This window comes from Furipterus horrens, unplaced genomic scaffold (assembly GCF_987537825.1).
Source record: "Furipterus horrens unplaced genomic scaffold, mFurHor1.1.pri manual_scaffold_1, whole genome shotgun sequence".
In the NCBI taxonomy this organism is placed as follows: domain Eukaryota; kingdom Metazoa; phylum Chordata; class Mammalia; order Chiroptera; family Furipteridae; genus Furipterus; species Furipterus horrens.
Window position 1 is genome coordinate 163,601,249 of NW_028327171.1, and position 17,541 is coordinate 163,618,789.

Here is a 17,541-nt window from a genome sequence, read left to right on the forward strand (position 1 = left end):
ATACCAACAAACCTACTCTAAAGTTTATAGGAAGAGGCTAAAGACCTAGAATAGCCATCATAATATTAAAGGAGAAGAATGGAAGACTGACACTTCCCAAATTTAAAACTTATTATAAAGTTGTAATAATCATGACAGTGTAGTATTGGTGAAATAATAAAAAAAATAGATCAAAGAAACAGAATAGAAAACCCCAAAATATACTCTATAAATACTGTCATCTGAGCTTTGACAAAGGAGTAAAGACAACAGAATGAAGGAAGGACTATCTATCTTCTCAAGAAGTGGTACTTGAACAATAGGATGTGCACATGCAAAAGAACATCTAGACACAGACCTGCCATTCTTCATAAAAGTTTGCTCCGAATGGATTATAGACTAAATGTAAAATGCAAACTACAACAATCCTAGGAGAAAACAGAGATGACCCTGGGTATGGTACTGCCTTTTTAGATACAATACCAAAGTCACAATCCATAAAATAAATACCTGACAATCTAGACTTCATTAAATTTAAAAACTTCTGCTCTGTGAAAGACAATATCAAGAGAATGAGAAGACAAGCCACTGACCAGGAGAAGACGTTTGTAGAAGACATATATGATAAATGACAGTGGTCCAAAACATACAAAGAACTCTTGAAACTCAATGGTAAGAAAACACAGAAAAAAAAAAAAGAAAATTGGGCCAAATAACTTAAAAGACACCTCACACCAAAGAAGATATAAAAATGGCAAATAAACAAGTAAAAAGATGTTCCACATCACATGTCATCAGGGAAACGCACATTAAGACAACGACGAGCTACATTACACACCTATGAGACGCCACATTCTGGAACACTAACAGCGAAGCAACAGGAGCTCTCATTCTTTGCTGGAGGAACACAAAATGATACAGCCACTTTGGAAGACAATTTTGCATTAACAAAACTAACACAGTCTCAACAAAAACCCAGCAATTGCGTTCCTTGGTATTTACCCAAAGGAAATGAAAACTTACGTCCACACAAAAACCTGCCCCTGGATGTTTACAGCAGCTTTATTCCTAATTGCAAAACTTGGAAGCAACCAAGATGGCCTGCAGTAGGTGAATGAATAAGTAAACTGCAACATACAGTCAATGCATATTATTCATAACTAAAAGGAAACAAGCTATTAAGACATGAAAAGACAAGGAGGGGCCTTAAAGGAATACTACTAAGCGAAAGAAGCCAATCTGAAAGGCCACATACTGCATGATTCCAACTATACGGCATCCTGGGAAAAGGCAAATCTATGGAGACAGTTAAAAGATCAGTGGTTGACAGGAGTGTGGGAGAAGGTTAATAGATGGAACACTAAGGTTTTTTAGGGAGTGAAAATACGGTATTATAGCATAATGGTGGATACATGCCATTATACATTTGCCCAGACTCACAGGATTTACAAAACCAGGGGTGAACCCTAAAGTAGATTATGGACTTTCAGTAATAAGGATGTGTCAAAATAAGTTCACAGATTGTGACAAATACACCACTCTGTTGGGGATGTTGCTGGAGGGGGGGTAGGGGGTAAATGTGTGGGTCAGGAGGTAAATTAAAAGTCTGCATATCTTCTTAATTTTGATGCGAACCTACAATTTCTATTAAGAAAAATAAAGTCTTCAGAAAAAAAAGTCCAGGAAGCATATTCTCCTCTACAGCCTCCTGAAAGGGACACAGCCCAGCTAACTACTTGATTTTAGTCCACTGAGACCATGTTAGTCCTCTAACAGAACCACAAGATAATAAATGTGTGCTGTTTTAAGCCACTAGGTGTGTGGTAATCTCTTAAGGCAGAGAACTAATGCAAAGACCAACCAGTGAAATTCACTGAGCAGCAGAGATTTCCCACTATACCACCAGTTAACAACTGTAGGAAGGACAAAATCTTCTAGAACTCTGGAAATTGCAAAATGAGGTTGAATGTATATTCCAGGAAGTTTGGTTTCAATGGGGAAAGAAAAGTTAAGGCAAAGAAAGCCCCCAAACTGAAAGATGCTTGTTACCTTCAACATTTCAAGAACAAAATCGCACCACTCATCATCTCCAGGGATATGGTAACTGAGAACTGAAATAACTTTGCAAACAATCCTCAGAAGTATTCAGCTCTGATCGAGAGGACAAGTCCTAAGAGACAACCTTCCCCAATAAAACTGGAGAGAAGAATTTTTAGAATGCTAAGAGCAGCAGGTTACTTCTGCAGCCGCTAGGAAACGTAGAATATAAAAAAAGGGTAAGGGAGACAGCCTCTGCATAGTCACAGAAAGGAGAACTTGAGACACTAAGGCATTTGCTAAAATTTTGGCTATTATCAGTCATCACATAATTAACATTCATGTAAATGCCACCTAAGCTTTTTAAGGTACCCACTGTTTTCAGTACATTTCCTCTTCATGTCTATGTGTGCAATGACATTAAAAAGTTCATGAGAAGAAAGAGTTCAGGGAAGATGTGAAAGTCCAGGAAAGTGACCCAACAATGAGTCCAGCAAGTAGGATCAGCAGGCCAGAGCACCGGGGGCTTTATTATGAGAGTGAGGAGAGCAAGGAACTTACGCCTATGCAGGCTGTTGCTAGGGTGCTGTTGCTGGCGCTGACAGTGACTGGTCATGCGGCACTGCACAAGTCACTGCAGTTCTCTGAGGTCAGGTAAGAGCCCCCTGAAAACAGCCTGCATCGACACTGCAGTTCTGGATAAGCTCCACCTTTATACAGCCTGAGGAGTCAGAAAAACTTTTTTTTTTAACTAGGGACAGTTCTACCAGAGAGGAGGGGGTCTGAAGGAAGAAGTATATCACACTGACATTTCCAAACTCTCACGTTGAGCCTCGGTCCTGAGACCCTGCAGCAGGAACAGCCAATGGGTACCCAAGGATAAGTAATCCCAGCAGGGCAGGGAGGAAGGGAAGAGAATGCTCCTGCACGGACCATCGCTGAGTACGACTTGTAATTCTGCCACAGAAAGTATGTCTCACAGTTCTTACAGCTTGGAGTCCATATGTGTTTTACAAACTAAGATATAGATACTATATCCAAAGTATTACCTTACTTGGGAGTTATCGTAGAGGAAATTTAGTATAGAGTTTTGTTTTGTACGCATTTCTACTACATCACAAATAAAGAGCTGCACACACCTAGGTCTTGCGAAGCATCTTGATATTAAACACTGGTGAACACGGCTGTTTAGGAATCCTGCAGTCGGCACCGGTGTCACACACACTCACGAAGGGTCTGTCGCAAGCGAGGCACTGTGGAAGGCTCTAAAAGGATAAATATAGCCTCATCTCTCCAAATGTGTATCTCACACATCTCTTCCTCTAAGCCCAGAAAGCCGACAGGAGAGGATCTCTTAAAGAACATGCACTGGAAGGAAGAAACCTGAAAAGCAGCGGCGAATATGGAACCCTGTGTTTGTGTTCTATCCTTGCAAGTCACACTCAGGTATCCTGCACTTGTGTGCCTTCCCTGCAGAGCCTTAGTTAAAGCACTGCCCTAAGAATCCAGCCCCAACACAGGGTAAGGAGGCAGGGTCAGAAGCTACATGGATAGTGGCATCCTCCGTCGGCCCAAGAGCCACAGCCAGCCCTCGTCATCTCTGTAAGCTTTGATACTGGGCCTACTCAGTTACGTATCTCCAGGTTTCTCAGAGTCTGAGAGCATTTCACCATGGTCAAAATTCAATGCTAAAAGAAATTTTTCTATTGGGCAGTTCTCAAACACCATTTTGGCACATATAAGCTTTTATATGTTGCTATACTTAAAAACTGGGAATTCTGTAAATATCAAATAATAATTTGTAAGTAATATGTTTTGACACATCCAGTGAAAATATAAGGCAGCCAGTTAAAAGGATTGCATAGATACATACTCATTCATATGATATCAAAGGTATTACTAAATGAAGATCATAAAACACTACGTTTAATAAAAATAAAGAAAATAATTATACGACAGTTAAAAAATTTAAACTATACATTAATGTAAGTCTAGAAAAAAGGGTTTTATTGAGTTGACCAAAAAGTCTGTTACATTTGTTCCATAAAATGAAAAACACATTTTTCATTTTCACCAATAACTTCACTGATTTGGGTATTTTGAGTATGTTGGCTATCTCCTGCTATTGGCTTCTAGTTGGTGAGGCCAGGGTGCTTCCAATGCCTAAGACAGCCCCACAGCAAAGAATTACTTGGCCAAAATGCCAATAGTACCAAGAAAACGTGCAAACACTTTGACACACTTGCTCTATCACAGCACCTTCTCCACGCACTGCACAAATCTTTTCTTTTTTTTGTATCAGTTGGATTTTTACCTATCTTAAAATAATAAATCATACTATATGAAAACACGTGTTTTCTTCCATTTTCAATATTAAAATGGCTGCAGAAAAAGTCACCAATTTTGATAAGTTTTAACAAAATTGTTTCGAATGAAGTTAAAAGACAGCTAAGCACTACTAGAGCCATTGTACAGAAAAAACTAAACAAAGTTTTTGGCCAACTGACTATTTCTTGTTCTTATTTTTCTTTAAATTTATTTTGATTTTCTAAATTTCTAAGATGACCATCTATGGCTAAAAATATTTAAAAACTCTATACATTTCCTATTGCTGAAGGAATTTGTTCTCAAACAACTTCCTGTCAGAAAACAAATGACATTATCTCACAATAAATGTTTTTTAATTCTTCTATTTTGCTTCCCTTACATTACGACATTTTTTATGAATGTAAATTTGCCTTCCTTTAGCATGTTTACTTGCAGGAAAATTTAGTTTATACAAAAGGCCTGCAATGCTCTACTACCTTGTATCATCTATACTGACCCTATCTCCCTGCACCATACCTTCCACAATACTCAATTAACATCGGAAGACCCAGTCTCCAGCCTGGGTGTTCAAGCTCTGTGACGGTAGGGGAGTTACTTTACATTTTCAACCTTTCTTTTAATCTGTGGGCAACAAACACAGAATGAAAGGAAAAAGTAAATCGGGCAAGTGATGTGACAGTGCTTTCAAAATTATAAAACACCACAGATGCTGGCTGATCTGCACATCGCCATCTTGAGCATCTCCTCCAAAATATTTTCAGGTATTCCTGTCACAATATTTAATGATGAGTTTATCAGGAAACACTATTCAAAGAGCATTTATGTGAAATGTTAATGAAAAGACAGGTAAATATAACGATCCTAAAAGTACACGAGCTTCTTATTGCATTCAAAATGGAACTGAATAGAGTCCGGCCACAGGGTCAAGCGGAAAAGAGCAGGGATCGACCAGCGTTAAACAGACCTCAATTCAAGGCCCATCCCTGCTTCTTCCGAGCTGCGCAGAATTGGAAAAATTATTCCCATGACTTTACACCTTGATCTCCCCAGCCATGAAATGGCAGTAACAGTAATGATGATTAAACAACACAAAACGCACACAGGAACGCCAGCTTTCTGAGGGACCCCACTGACAAAAAAGCCAACATGTTCAACAATGACTTCACTTCTCAGAGGAGCGGAAATAACAGAAAGAACATGAAAAAAATTTAGTAAAATGCCAAATACTTTTCATGTTAAAGAACTGCATTACATACAGCTACTGGAAAACAAATATGGTCTTGTTAGAAATAATATAAGGCTCTTCTCAAAGACCACAGCCTGACACTGCCCCTGGATTCAACCTTACCATCACTCTTCTCAAAATTTGGATGATGAAAAAAATAAACACTGGTTACTATGGGAACAAGTAACCCAAAGGCAGATTCAGAGAAAAGAGCTCTCACCTTCCTTTAACTACCCACAGCTCTTCTTTTCATCCATCTTCTTATTGCATTTATCACTTTCTAACTTGTGTTAAAAGAGTCATTTGTGCAGGGTGTGATCTCTCCGCCTACCCAGTAAGCTCTTTGAGTGCAGAAACCCTGCTTATTCATCTCTGGATTTTCAAAAAAGCCATGCACACAGAACAAGCCATAAATAAGTAGTCTGTTGGGGGGGGGGGAAACCCAAACCAACATGTTCTTAACACATTGTATACGGGACATGGAAAATTACATTTTTCACAAGCTGTGCACAGAGTGCCTTTATCTTTCATAATAACGACGAAGAATACATTCTAAGGTAAGAAAATCAAAGTTTCATATGGAAAATTCAAAGTCATTTTCAATTTATAGTGATTTTATTTAACAACAAAATTCGCGCGCATATTTCAAAAAATCTCCCGCTCTTACCATGATGCGTCAGCACAAAATGCCCACATACAATGTGTTAAAAGCATTGCCACAATTGAATACTATGCCTTTTGGGGAATACTACTTAACCTTTTGGGGAAAAATTAATCAAGCCTTCAAACCACTTGACTAGTAAGAATATGCAATATTATGCAATTAACCTGATTTTACAGGCTAGAGAATGACTTAAGAATTATACTCCTTCCTGAATGATGAGGATATGGAATTTGAATTCAGGCATACTGATGTTAAAACAGTGATCAACCTTGTTTTTATCAACTTCAACTTTCTTTATGAAACTATAATTTACTAATTATAAGCTCAGTTCTTTGTTTAGTAAACTGAAATAACAAGTCAAATGAGGCCATATTGTCATGCCAAAGAATTACTGTTAAAATAAATATCGTATTCTAAAGATCATTTTTCCCTATCAGCAGGAGAACTGTTTTGTTGGTCTGGGGTCTTTAACTGGCCCAGCAAGGAATAATGATAGTGCTACATAATGACAAGGTAAATTTATTCTGAGCAAATTGATGAGTCAGACCATACCAGAGCATCATGTATGACAACGCCTAGCGTGGCTGCCTTCAGCAAAATGTAACCCTAATCCACAGGGCTGAGCTGTCAAAGTATGGACAGCATCCAACAGAGGAATTAACAATTTAATCAAGTTCATTGTTTTTCCAAATCATTGAGCCTGATTCTAAAAAACATGTTTTTTTGTCAAATACATGACTATTCTATTTTATGAAAAATATAAAATATACTAATGGAAAAATATGGGTATAATGTATAGCTCAAGCCAGAAGAAATTGAACTACCATCTACTGACAATATGTAAATTATGAGGTGGCCTATTTGGGATTTTCCTCCTGAAATATGTTTAAAAGAATTTCCTTAATCTTGTACCTAACTTTATGATACATTTTTTTAAATAATAGATTACATTACGATATACACAGGGGACATGAGAACATTTGCAGAAAAGCACATCAAAAAAATCTACGTTTTAATTATCTCCATCCAGTATTTAACTTTGAGACCTAAGGTCTAATCCTTTTTCTCCAACCTTACATATAACAAGTCAGTTTTAAAAGGAAGTTATAGTATTTTTTTTTTAAAGAAAGGAATCAGCCTTTGCCTCCTGAGTCTGTTGCCTATGATTACCAAAAATGAATAATGAAATTAATGGAGAAATAAATACACTACTTGTAGCTACTATGTATTTGTCTTTTCTTGTAGCATATGACATTTTGAAAAGTAAAATATTTCCCAGTTTCCTACTTACAGAATGAAGGTGAGGTTTACCTGGCAACCGGGGGCAGGCGTGGGGGAAGCACATTCCTAGCAGGTAGGTCCGTAAAATGCTATGTCAAAAAGAAAGTCAGAGTGACCTTTCCAAGAGGTGGAGAGGGCAGCCATCCATACAGCATTAGTTAAGAACTAATGAAAGGCTGGCCTGAACTGAAGTTTCTACCCACTAGCCTGTGGAACATAATACCCATAAATGTCATATCCAAACGACCTCGGGATAAGAAAGGCAAGCACACTCTCTAATACTCAAGACCCACACGTTGTCTAGACCAGTGATTACAAAGAGCGAGGATAAATTGGTGTGTGTGTGTGTGTGTGTGTGTGTCTATGTATGTATGTGTGTATTTATATATATATATGAATACACATATATCAGAATCTTGATGTGGAAAAGAAAAGGAATGAGAAGCGTGAAAGAGGTCATGGATTTTCTAAAAGCTGACAAATATTGGCCAGAACAACCTTTCAGCTTCGTTTCACACAGATTGGTTAAGGAAATGTCTTTTCTGGCCCCACAGGTAGTGCAAGTGATCCAGAGTAAATTTCACATGGGGAGTGAGGCATGAAGAAACTGTACAGCAGGGTTCTGGTACTCAATGAGCACATGACTTTGCAGGTTCTGAGAGAAGGAAGTCAGGCCCATGAGTGGGTGCTGGTGGTGAGAGAAGAGGGCAGGAGACCACCACCCTGTACACAAGAGATCACTAAGAGTAGTTCTATAACCCATATTTGTTTATAATGTAAAGAGTAATTATAAAACTGGGGCCTGTGTGTGTGCCCACAGAAGCTTCTATGAATGTTCTCAATGTTGTGTTCCTAGTTCAATCACAATCAGGCACACATACATTTATACTGTGACCTTAAACTAACAATCACTAACCTCAAGTGATCACAGGTGCAGCCTGTCCATCCCGCCATGTTTCCATGGTCAATCTACCCTCCAGCTCACCTACACAATTATCTCCCCACTTCTCAAACCCTAATCATCTTCTTCCTCACTCTCAAATGCTGACATGCCTTACTTACTCTGCTGCAAAAACAGAAACAACAGAAGAGGACTTCCACATGTCCTGACCCAAATCCATCCTGCTCCTTGCACCTCCACCTGCCCTCCATTATGGTGGTGACTGCACTGTCCAACAGGTGGCCCCTCCATGCTCCTAAGGCTGACATCACGGTGCACACCTAGCTATCATCCCTTCCTACCCACCTGAGGACATCAATGTTACACTGACCCTTCTCTCACTACATTTTCCCTTCTCTATAAATATGCTTTAAACAAAAAAATCCCTTCACCCCATATTTTCAATGAGCTATCACCCCATTTCATTAGTCCCCTGTATATAGCAAATTTCTAGCAAGAGTTAGATGTACTAACAAGTTATTTATCCTTTTCTTCCTCATGTTTTCTCTTGCTACTGTGTCCTGAATCCAGTTCAATCAGGCTTTTGTCTCTATCACTCCAAACTCTTGCCAAGGTCAATAATGTGCTGCACTTTGCCAAATACAATGGTGAATTCTTAGTTCCCATTGTACCTGAGTAATAGATGCAGCTTTTCACTCCTCCTTTCTTAAGACACTTCCTCCGGTTTACAGGACCCCCATTCTTCCCTCTGCTTTTACCAGCCTCTCCTTGTCAATCAGTTGATTGCTCCACATCCAGGCACCACCTGAGAGCACACCAGACCACTACTCATCTTTACCTGCACCACTCCTGAGATGATCTCATTTATCATTTCATAGCTTTAAGTACCATATGTACCAACAGTTCTCCAACTTGTACTTCTATCCCAGAAATATATTCCCTTTGAAAGCTAGATGCACATACCCTATATCATCACATAAATATCCACTAAACAACCCATATTATTATGTCTGAAACTGAACTCTTGACTCTACCCCAATCTGCAACTCCACCTCTCTTCTTCATCCCAGGAAATAACAACTCTATTCATCCATGTTTCCAGGCCTAAACTTTGAGTCATCTTTGAGTTTTCACTCCTCCAACCAGAGTCCTGCAATTGCATGCCACCTCCATTACTCCAAACCCTAGTCCAGGTCCCATCATACTTTCTGCTTCTCCCCTAAAGGTCCCTACATAAAGCAACCACAGTGCTCATTTTAAAATTTAACTCACATCATATCACACTCTGCTCACCAACCTCCAATGGTTCCCACCTACTAATAGTGAAATCCAAAATCTTAACCACAGGCTACACGGTGCTACATAATTCAGCTCCTGCTAACTTTATGACCTTATCCCCCTACCTCTATGTCCACTACGGTGCCCTGGCTGTTTTCATAACTGCTTATAACATGCATCCCACTCAGAACATTTGCAATTACTGTTTGCTCCGCCCAGAACTCTTTTCCTCCAGATAACTTTATGGTTGGGATTCCCAGTTCCATTAGTGGTCTGCTTGAATGTCACTTTATTTAGAGGGCCATTCTGTGGAAGCAGAATTTGATGATGCCTCAAATATTCCCATCCCCAGGTATACAAGGGGGTGTCCAAAAAACAGAATTATCTTCTGGAGGGCGGGCCCCTTGTAGTACAGGCTTCCCTCACTAGGCCAGTGTTCTAGAAACCCATCTATATCAGTGTACCAGCTGGTGTTGTTGTGAGAAACTGAGTTCAGCTTCAGTGAAAAAATTTTAAGACTCTTTCAACGTGTTTGCCCATTTCATGACGGGTGATTTATGAACTCACCTGCCCACACTGCACTGAGTGTTCAGCAGTTTTTGACCAAAAACAGCCCAAGACCTCCAAATCCAACCCTCCCTGTTCACCCAATCTCACCCCAACTGACTTTTTGTTTCCCCAGATGAAAGAAGTCCTCAAAGGGACATATTTTGCTGATGTGGAAGAGGTGAAACAAAACACGGCAGAAGCACTAAAGGGCATCAAAACTGACGGTTTCAAACACTATTTTGAGCAGTGGAAAAAACATCTCAATAGGTGTACCGCATCAAATGGAAGTATTTTGAAGGTGATTGAAGTTTAAACATGTAAGAATAAATACACAATTTTTTAAAAGATTTTATTTTTTTATTTTTAGAGAGAGGGAAGAAGAGGGAAGAAAAGAGGTGAAGAAACACCTCTGTGTGGTTGCTTCTCATACGCACCTAACTGGGAACCTGGCCCACAACCCAGGCATGTGCCCTGACTGGGAATCAAACCAGCGACCCTTTGGCTCACAGGCCGGCACTCAATCCACTGAGCCACACCACCCAGGCCAAAGTTTTTTATAAATATAATTTTGGGGGTCCCTCTTCTTGTATGTCCAGCATAATCCTCTCCCCTAAAAGCAAATAAGATCTTTAAATATGATGGGCTGTCATTCCCATGATTAAGTTATGTTCCCATGATTAAGAAAAGGTGAAGGGATTTTGCACATGTAATTAAATTTCCAAATTGGCTAATTTAACTTAGTTAAAAGGGAGATATTCCTAGATAGCACTGGCTTAACAGGACTGGCTTAAACCTTTAACAGGAGACTGAGGCCTTGGAGCAGAAGAGAGATGGTCTCCTGTTGCCCTTGAAAAAAGCAAAGTCATGTTGCAAACTCTCTGTGGAATGAGGTCATCTGAATGAGCTGAGGATCTCAGTTCACACTGCAGGGAACTGAATTCCAACATCACCCAGATGAGCTTGGAAGAAGACCTCAAGCTCCACATGAAATACAGCCTGAGAGACACATCAGGGAAACCACCTGGACTGGGCGCCCCCAACCTAAAGAAACTGTGAGATAGAATTGTAGCAACTTGCTACACAGCAGTAGAAAACTAATATGTATTCTTCAATATAGAATAGCACTCCATGTGCTTTCCTATCCTCCTGACATAGCTTTTCCTTCAGAGAGTTTGCTATATCATAATAATATAAATATTTGAATTGCTTCTCTCCCCACCTCTAAATTGTAAGCTTCTGGAGGGCAAGAAATGTCTTTTGGTTTTTGTTTTGTTTTTTTTTTGCTCCTGTTGCATCACTGCACCTAGAATAGTGCCATGCACATAGTAGGTGCCTAATAAATACTTATAGGAAGAATAAATGTATTTGCTATTTCCATTTATATCAGCACAGAGTGATCACAAAAAGTTAATAGCAGTTAACCTTTAACTTTCAAGGCTATTTCTCAAACTAAAGTATAAGGAAGGATTGCCCTTCAAGAAGTCTAACAGTATATTCTGAAAGATTCACAAGTTCTCAACTATGAAAAACACATTTAAACAAAAATCTTGTAAAACTATAGGGGAAAAATGTATATACACAACTGAGCAACACCATATATTTGCTGAAAATAAGTTATACTAAAAATATTTTCCATATTTTGAAGGTGTTTCTAGGTGGTTAGATTGAGGGAAATACCATTGTTATAGTATGTCTTAATTTCAGCAACACTTTCAATGGATCCTTTATGATATCCTGCTGAAGAGTTAACAACCACTAAAAGGCAGGGAGTCTATAGGGTTTGGTTCTGGTTGAGCAACTATAATATAAAATACTAGTTAATTATGGAAGTCACTTAGTGAGCAGTTTCTAACAGATGCCTGAGGCTGTCCTACTTGAGAACATGTTAAGTAGTGTTTTAGATAAAGGTGTCAAAGATAGGTCTTTGGATTGGCAAGTGATGATATCCAAACACTGTAACTAATATGACACATTGACAATCAAGGATGAAATGCATGGGGGGCAAGCAGTGAGTCAAAACCAACAGATTCATTATTATAGTGATAAATGTTAAGACAGAGAGAGTGTTAAAAGAGCTGCAGTTCAGAATTAGGCTTGATAACCCTTCAAATGAGAAAAATCAAAATCAGGTTTAGTTTGAGTGTTAGGTCATGCTAAATTTGCCACCAAGATACATGGATATTTCAAAAGGCAATGAAAACTTGAGCCAATTTAGGAAAAATAAAGCCCATGACTTGCAAAAATCACATGATCTTGCTACTGAATTCCAGCCTGCTCAGACCACATCTGGAGGCCTAGTGGTAAATATAAGTGCTACATTTAAAAGGGACCATGTTAAACCAGAAACAATTCCATAAAGAGAACTATGAGATAAAATAACTTTTAGAGTAAATTCCTTTCCTATAACACTTTTCTTAGAACTTTAATGTTAATGTTCCTTGTGATTTCCAAAAAAGTATGTGTGTGTGTGTGTGTGTGTGTACACAATATGTGGATACCATGCACACTGTTTCTTAACTTACAAACTCAGGAAAACCACCACCTAGACCCATGAAGCAACAAAAGCATGTGCAGACTAAATGTCAATAAAACTGAAGCACCAGGATTATGATGGGGATACAGAACTATACTATGAGAAGCACTGCTGAAGGTGCATGCACTGTTGTGCCTCAGAAAAGAGCGGAACAGGTCTTGCAAATACCGTGGTTCCTCAGTACTCGTCATTCGCTCCGGAACTTGTGACAAGTGCCAAAACTGACGAGCACCGAGATGAAGCATTTTGCCTTGAGGAATGGTTCATGACTCATATAAGTTCTAGCAAGTGTGATGGGTCCTGAGCAAGCACTGAGTGCTGACACTTCTTTTTCTCGTTAAAATGCGACAAATACAGGTTGTGACGAGTTCTGAAGCCCACAAGTACTGAGGCATGGATTATATGGTACAAAAAGCTCTCAGAAAAGTGTGGAAATGTATTAGTTCTATATTGTTCTAGTACCTAGAGCAACACAATATTTGAAGGTGAGGCTCTAAATATGCATTGTTAACACACCTTTCAGGAGACTTTTATCCAGAGAGGCTGACAGTTGCTGTGAGGGCGAGAATTTGAGCCCATAATAGCCCAGAATAGGAAGGTCAGCTGAATCTTCAGGAGAAAGATTAACTCTCACAATGACAGCTTTTCAGGTTCATAGGGGTGATCATGGAAAAAGAGTGGGTTGAAGGATGCACAGAGGCTGGATCAAGATCCCGCAGGGACACTAGAGATTCCTGCATAAACCAAGCAGGAAACTGGATGATTGGATTCTAAAGGTCACTTCCAACACTGCACACTCAGTGGACTACACTGTTACCTTCAGTCTTGCTCACCCCTGCATCTCAGTGACAAACACTGGGCCAGGCACAGAGTGGGTTTCTTATAAATACCAGTGGACTGAATGAATAAACAAACAAGTGAAAAATAAATGAAAGGAATACCTGGTTCCAAAGTCAAACGAGAAGGGAATGAGCAATTTCATTCTTCGGGGATTGCAAAATACACTAATTGTGATTCATAATCAAGCCTACTTTCAAATATAAGGAAAGCAGTCTTATAATAATTTCATTTCTTGACTGGGAAATCAACTCGGAATTAAAGCACACCAAGAGTTGTTGTGAGGGTCCCCTGGTAAGTATGTGAAAATGCACCACAGACTGTAAATGACCATCGGCAGGAAGGGGTGATCATGGCTACGATAATCGGCCTTGACAGACTATGATAACGCAGAGGGCTGGAAACTGACCTTGAAAATGAACCTGCGCTCTACAGCCACAGTTCTGAAAACAGTCCATTAGCCTTGTGCTTTATGTGTTTAATTGTCAAAGAAAACATGTATAACTTATCTTAAAACACCTTCAAGAATGTGACCATATTTCTGATTGAGCTGGTAAATTAAGCTGCTTACAAGGAAATGTAAGCTAATTTCTTTTGCTTTGAGATACCAAGTTCTTACCCAATATAAACTTTAAGATGAACTCTTAAAATTTGAAAATCCTTGAACTGGGAAGAGCTTTCATTCACTAGATAGATACAAACACTATCCTGGCAGGCACTCTGTTTGTATCCATCTCCTAGATGACTGAGGTTTCTTTCAAAACAGATCTGTCATTTCTCCACAGTGGCTGATCAAACGTGTCACTGAAAAATGTTCTGAACAGGCAACTTGTAGTACAAGTGTGGTTTTTTTCTGACAGAGACTGACTGCTGAAGAGTGACAGAAACTCATTAAAAATCTCTTACTGTGATCTCACTTTGTAAAATAGAAGCAAGAAAAACCCAAGAATGAAAAGCAAGGAAGAAAATGTAATAAAGGTTCACTGAGCCTGCAGACACACGTGATGGTGCTTTTCTTTCTTACTCTTTTCAGTAGGCAACTCGAAGAGAGCTCTTAGTCCTGGGAACACAGGAAGCACTGGCTGTTTCGGAAAGTTGAATACTTTCATTTTATGCTAATATTATGAAAAGTTAATAAAGGATATCAGAGTACTGTACAGCAGGATAAGCAATGCAAAACAAACAACAATATTGCTTACCTTAATCTTAAAACGAGGTTTACAGCACAAGAAGATCCTCTATAGTCCTCACTAGCGTTGCGTAGGCCCTTTAGAAAGAAATCAACAGTGTTATAAACTTAGGAAACAAATAAAATCATGACATCCCTTAATTCATAGATCCCTTTCTTTCTGAAAATTTCAAAACTACATCTTAACATGTGCTAGTCTTATTTAGCCACATAACACTTCTGTGTAAAGGTTGGAATAATTCTTCATTCTCATCACAACTGTGAACACTAATATGCCATACAGGAAGGCTCATTGTAGGATGATACCTTTAAAAAATTGGTATAAATTTCAATAAGTCCAAAGAAGGTTCAACCATCTAATTGGGCACATTGCAGCCAGAGCCATGGACTGTCCCCCACAGGGGATGCTCAAAGATTTGTTGGGGCACCTAAAACCTCAGGATGCACAGCAAGGTAGAACCCAGTAGATCAGGCCACTGTTTAGCTTTCCTGCCTTTCTGGCCTAGATGGTACTTCCTTGAATATAGATTATCATTCACGAATGCCTCTGCTATATAGCCTATCCCTCCTCCAATGAATCTCTGGACATGAGTACACCATCCTGTTAAGAGTAGAAGAATAAGGGATTTCAGGGCAAACCTTGGCTCTGCCACTGATTAGCTATGTAACTGTGGGCATGTCATTCTCTGAACCAATTTTTCCATTTACAAAATGGGGATAATGCCTCCTTCGAAAGGTTGCTGGGAGAACAAAATAATAATAACTGAAAATAAGGTATAAGCTACAACAGGTTATACAACACTAGTTATCCTCATCCCTTTTCCTGTTTACTCTCTTTGCCTTCTGAGACATCATTCCTAACTTGCCTCTCATCATTCAACCGATCCCTCAAGTTTATTTCCAGCTGTTTTACTGAGTTGCTTGGCACAGTGTAAAGACCTAAATTGAACCTGCCTCCGCCTCTAACCAGCTGTGACCTTGGGTGAGCCACTTACCCTCTGCCAATCTTTGCTTCCTCAGCTATAAAATAAGAGCCAAGGACTAGATATCTCACCCCAGACAGGCTTCCTGCAACCATGAAATCAGGCTCTACCTCCTCAGTTTACAGCTGTTTCATAAAACACACATCATGGAGGACAGAAACAAATTTCAATGGAATGGATTTGGGGGAAAAAACACTTGCGATTGCTAAGGCCAGTAAAGCTTGACAGTATAACCGGCTTGAGAGCAGAGGGCGTGCCTGTCATTTTACAGTAAAACCAGCATGGCGCCGGCACTCTGGCCCCACGTCCATCGTCTCTCTCTGTGCTGCTGCTCACCCCTGCCCACCACTCATGGTGCATGTCTCCCATCACACGTTTAATATTAATGTGTTTCATAGTCACTGAACTATTATTTTTACAGGGCAAGTTGTGGAGAAAAATTGGCCCATAAAATTCAATGATAAAAGAATTATGAAAGCAGGTTACAGAAATCCAACCAGGAGCAAAGAAAAAAAGTATCAATTAACTACAGTGATCTGTGGTTGGAATCTAACAGAACGGTGAGTCATTTTGTTTCCTTTCCTTATTTCACATAGGTCCAGCAATTTCAGAAGCACTCTGGTAATCAAGTCCCTCTCTTGAACCCATCATTTAAAGGTTGGAGGCCCTGAAAATCACGGTCAATAGTGACAGTATTATTTTCTCCATATCTATTTAAAAAGGAGAATTTTACAAGACCCTGATAGGGATGCACTACCCTGAAATTGTCTATCTTTCTAAAGTGAATTTTTCTTAAAAAAAAAAAAAATTCTGTTCACCAAGCATCTTAAAGATAAACAACTGGTGGAGAAACCTACCTGAGAGTCCTGCACAGAAAGGGACTGTATTTGCTCGGGTATACTGCTAGCATTCACCGCCATCTGTTAAGAGAGCCACCATTACAGCACTTAGGGAAACCAAAATGAGACATTAGGGTCGGTGTGATTACATGAAGTTCCAATTACCAAAGACAAAAATTTTAAGTAATTTAAGTAATTTTAAAGCACTATTTCCCAAAGTTCTGTCCTTTCACTCACACATTGGAATTACCAAGGACACGTATTAAAGATCCCTGCACCCCACCCACACTGATTCAGAATTTCATGAAGATGGGAAAGAGCTGTGTTTTTAACAAGTGCCCTGGCTAATCCTTATGCTTTCACAGAACCACTGAGCTAAAGTGAAAGGCATGGCTATTTAATACTTTAAACGCCCTAACAGAGAGATGACCATCCATTTTTTCTTATCCCATGATTTCATCTAAAGTTAAGGGCCTCCTAATAATGAAAGGATGTTAGCATTAACACAACCTGCCCTTGTCATGATTACTTTGAACAATTTATTCACTGGACTTCAAAAATACAAAAGGGTAGTTAGGTTTTTAAAACATTTTCTCAGACAGGAATGCCAGAGTGATAGGTTCTATGTTTCTCTCAAAGTTGGAAACCCCACCCAAATGTGATACCCCAAATATTCTGGCCTCAAGCCCCACTTTTGTAAACTCTGCCCTGAACATTGAAAGACAAAAACAAACAAACAAACAAAAAAACAGAAAAAAACCTCAAAGAGGAACAGCAATGAAAACAATAAATAAAAAGGAATTCCCATTTATAGAGTTACTATCAATTCTAAAATAATCAGAAGTCATCAGAAATTCCTCTAAAGGTTAAGGGCACAAAAGTCTTAAGTCTCTGTGTTTCCTCAACAATAACTATGTT

General features: G+C 39.2%; 1 protein-coding gene across 1 annotated transcript in view; it reads right to left on the reverse strand.

Moving 5' to 3' along the window:
* STK39 (serine/threonine kinase 39) overlaps positions 1 to 17,541 on the reverse strand; it is a 263,934-nt gene that overhangs the window by 88,971 nt on the left and 157,422 nt on the right. Inside the window, exons 13-14 of the mRNA XM_090280486.1 lie at positions 16,642 to 16,704; positions 14,812 to 14,879 (exon numbers count right to left, since the gene is read on the reverse strand). Of these exons, the coding sequence (XP_090136612.1) occupies positions 14,812 to 14,879; positions 16,642 to 16,704 (131 nt within the window). The remainder of the gene's footprint in view (positions 1 to 14,811; positions 14,880 to 16,641; positions 16,705 to 17,541) is intronic.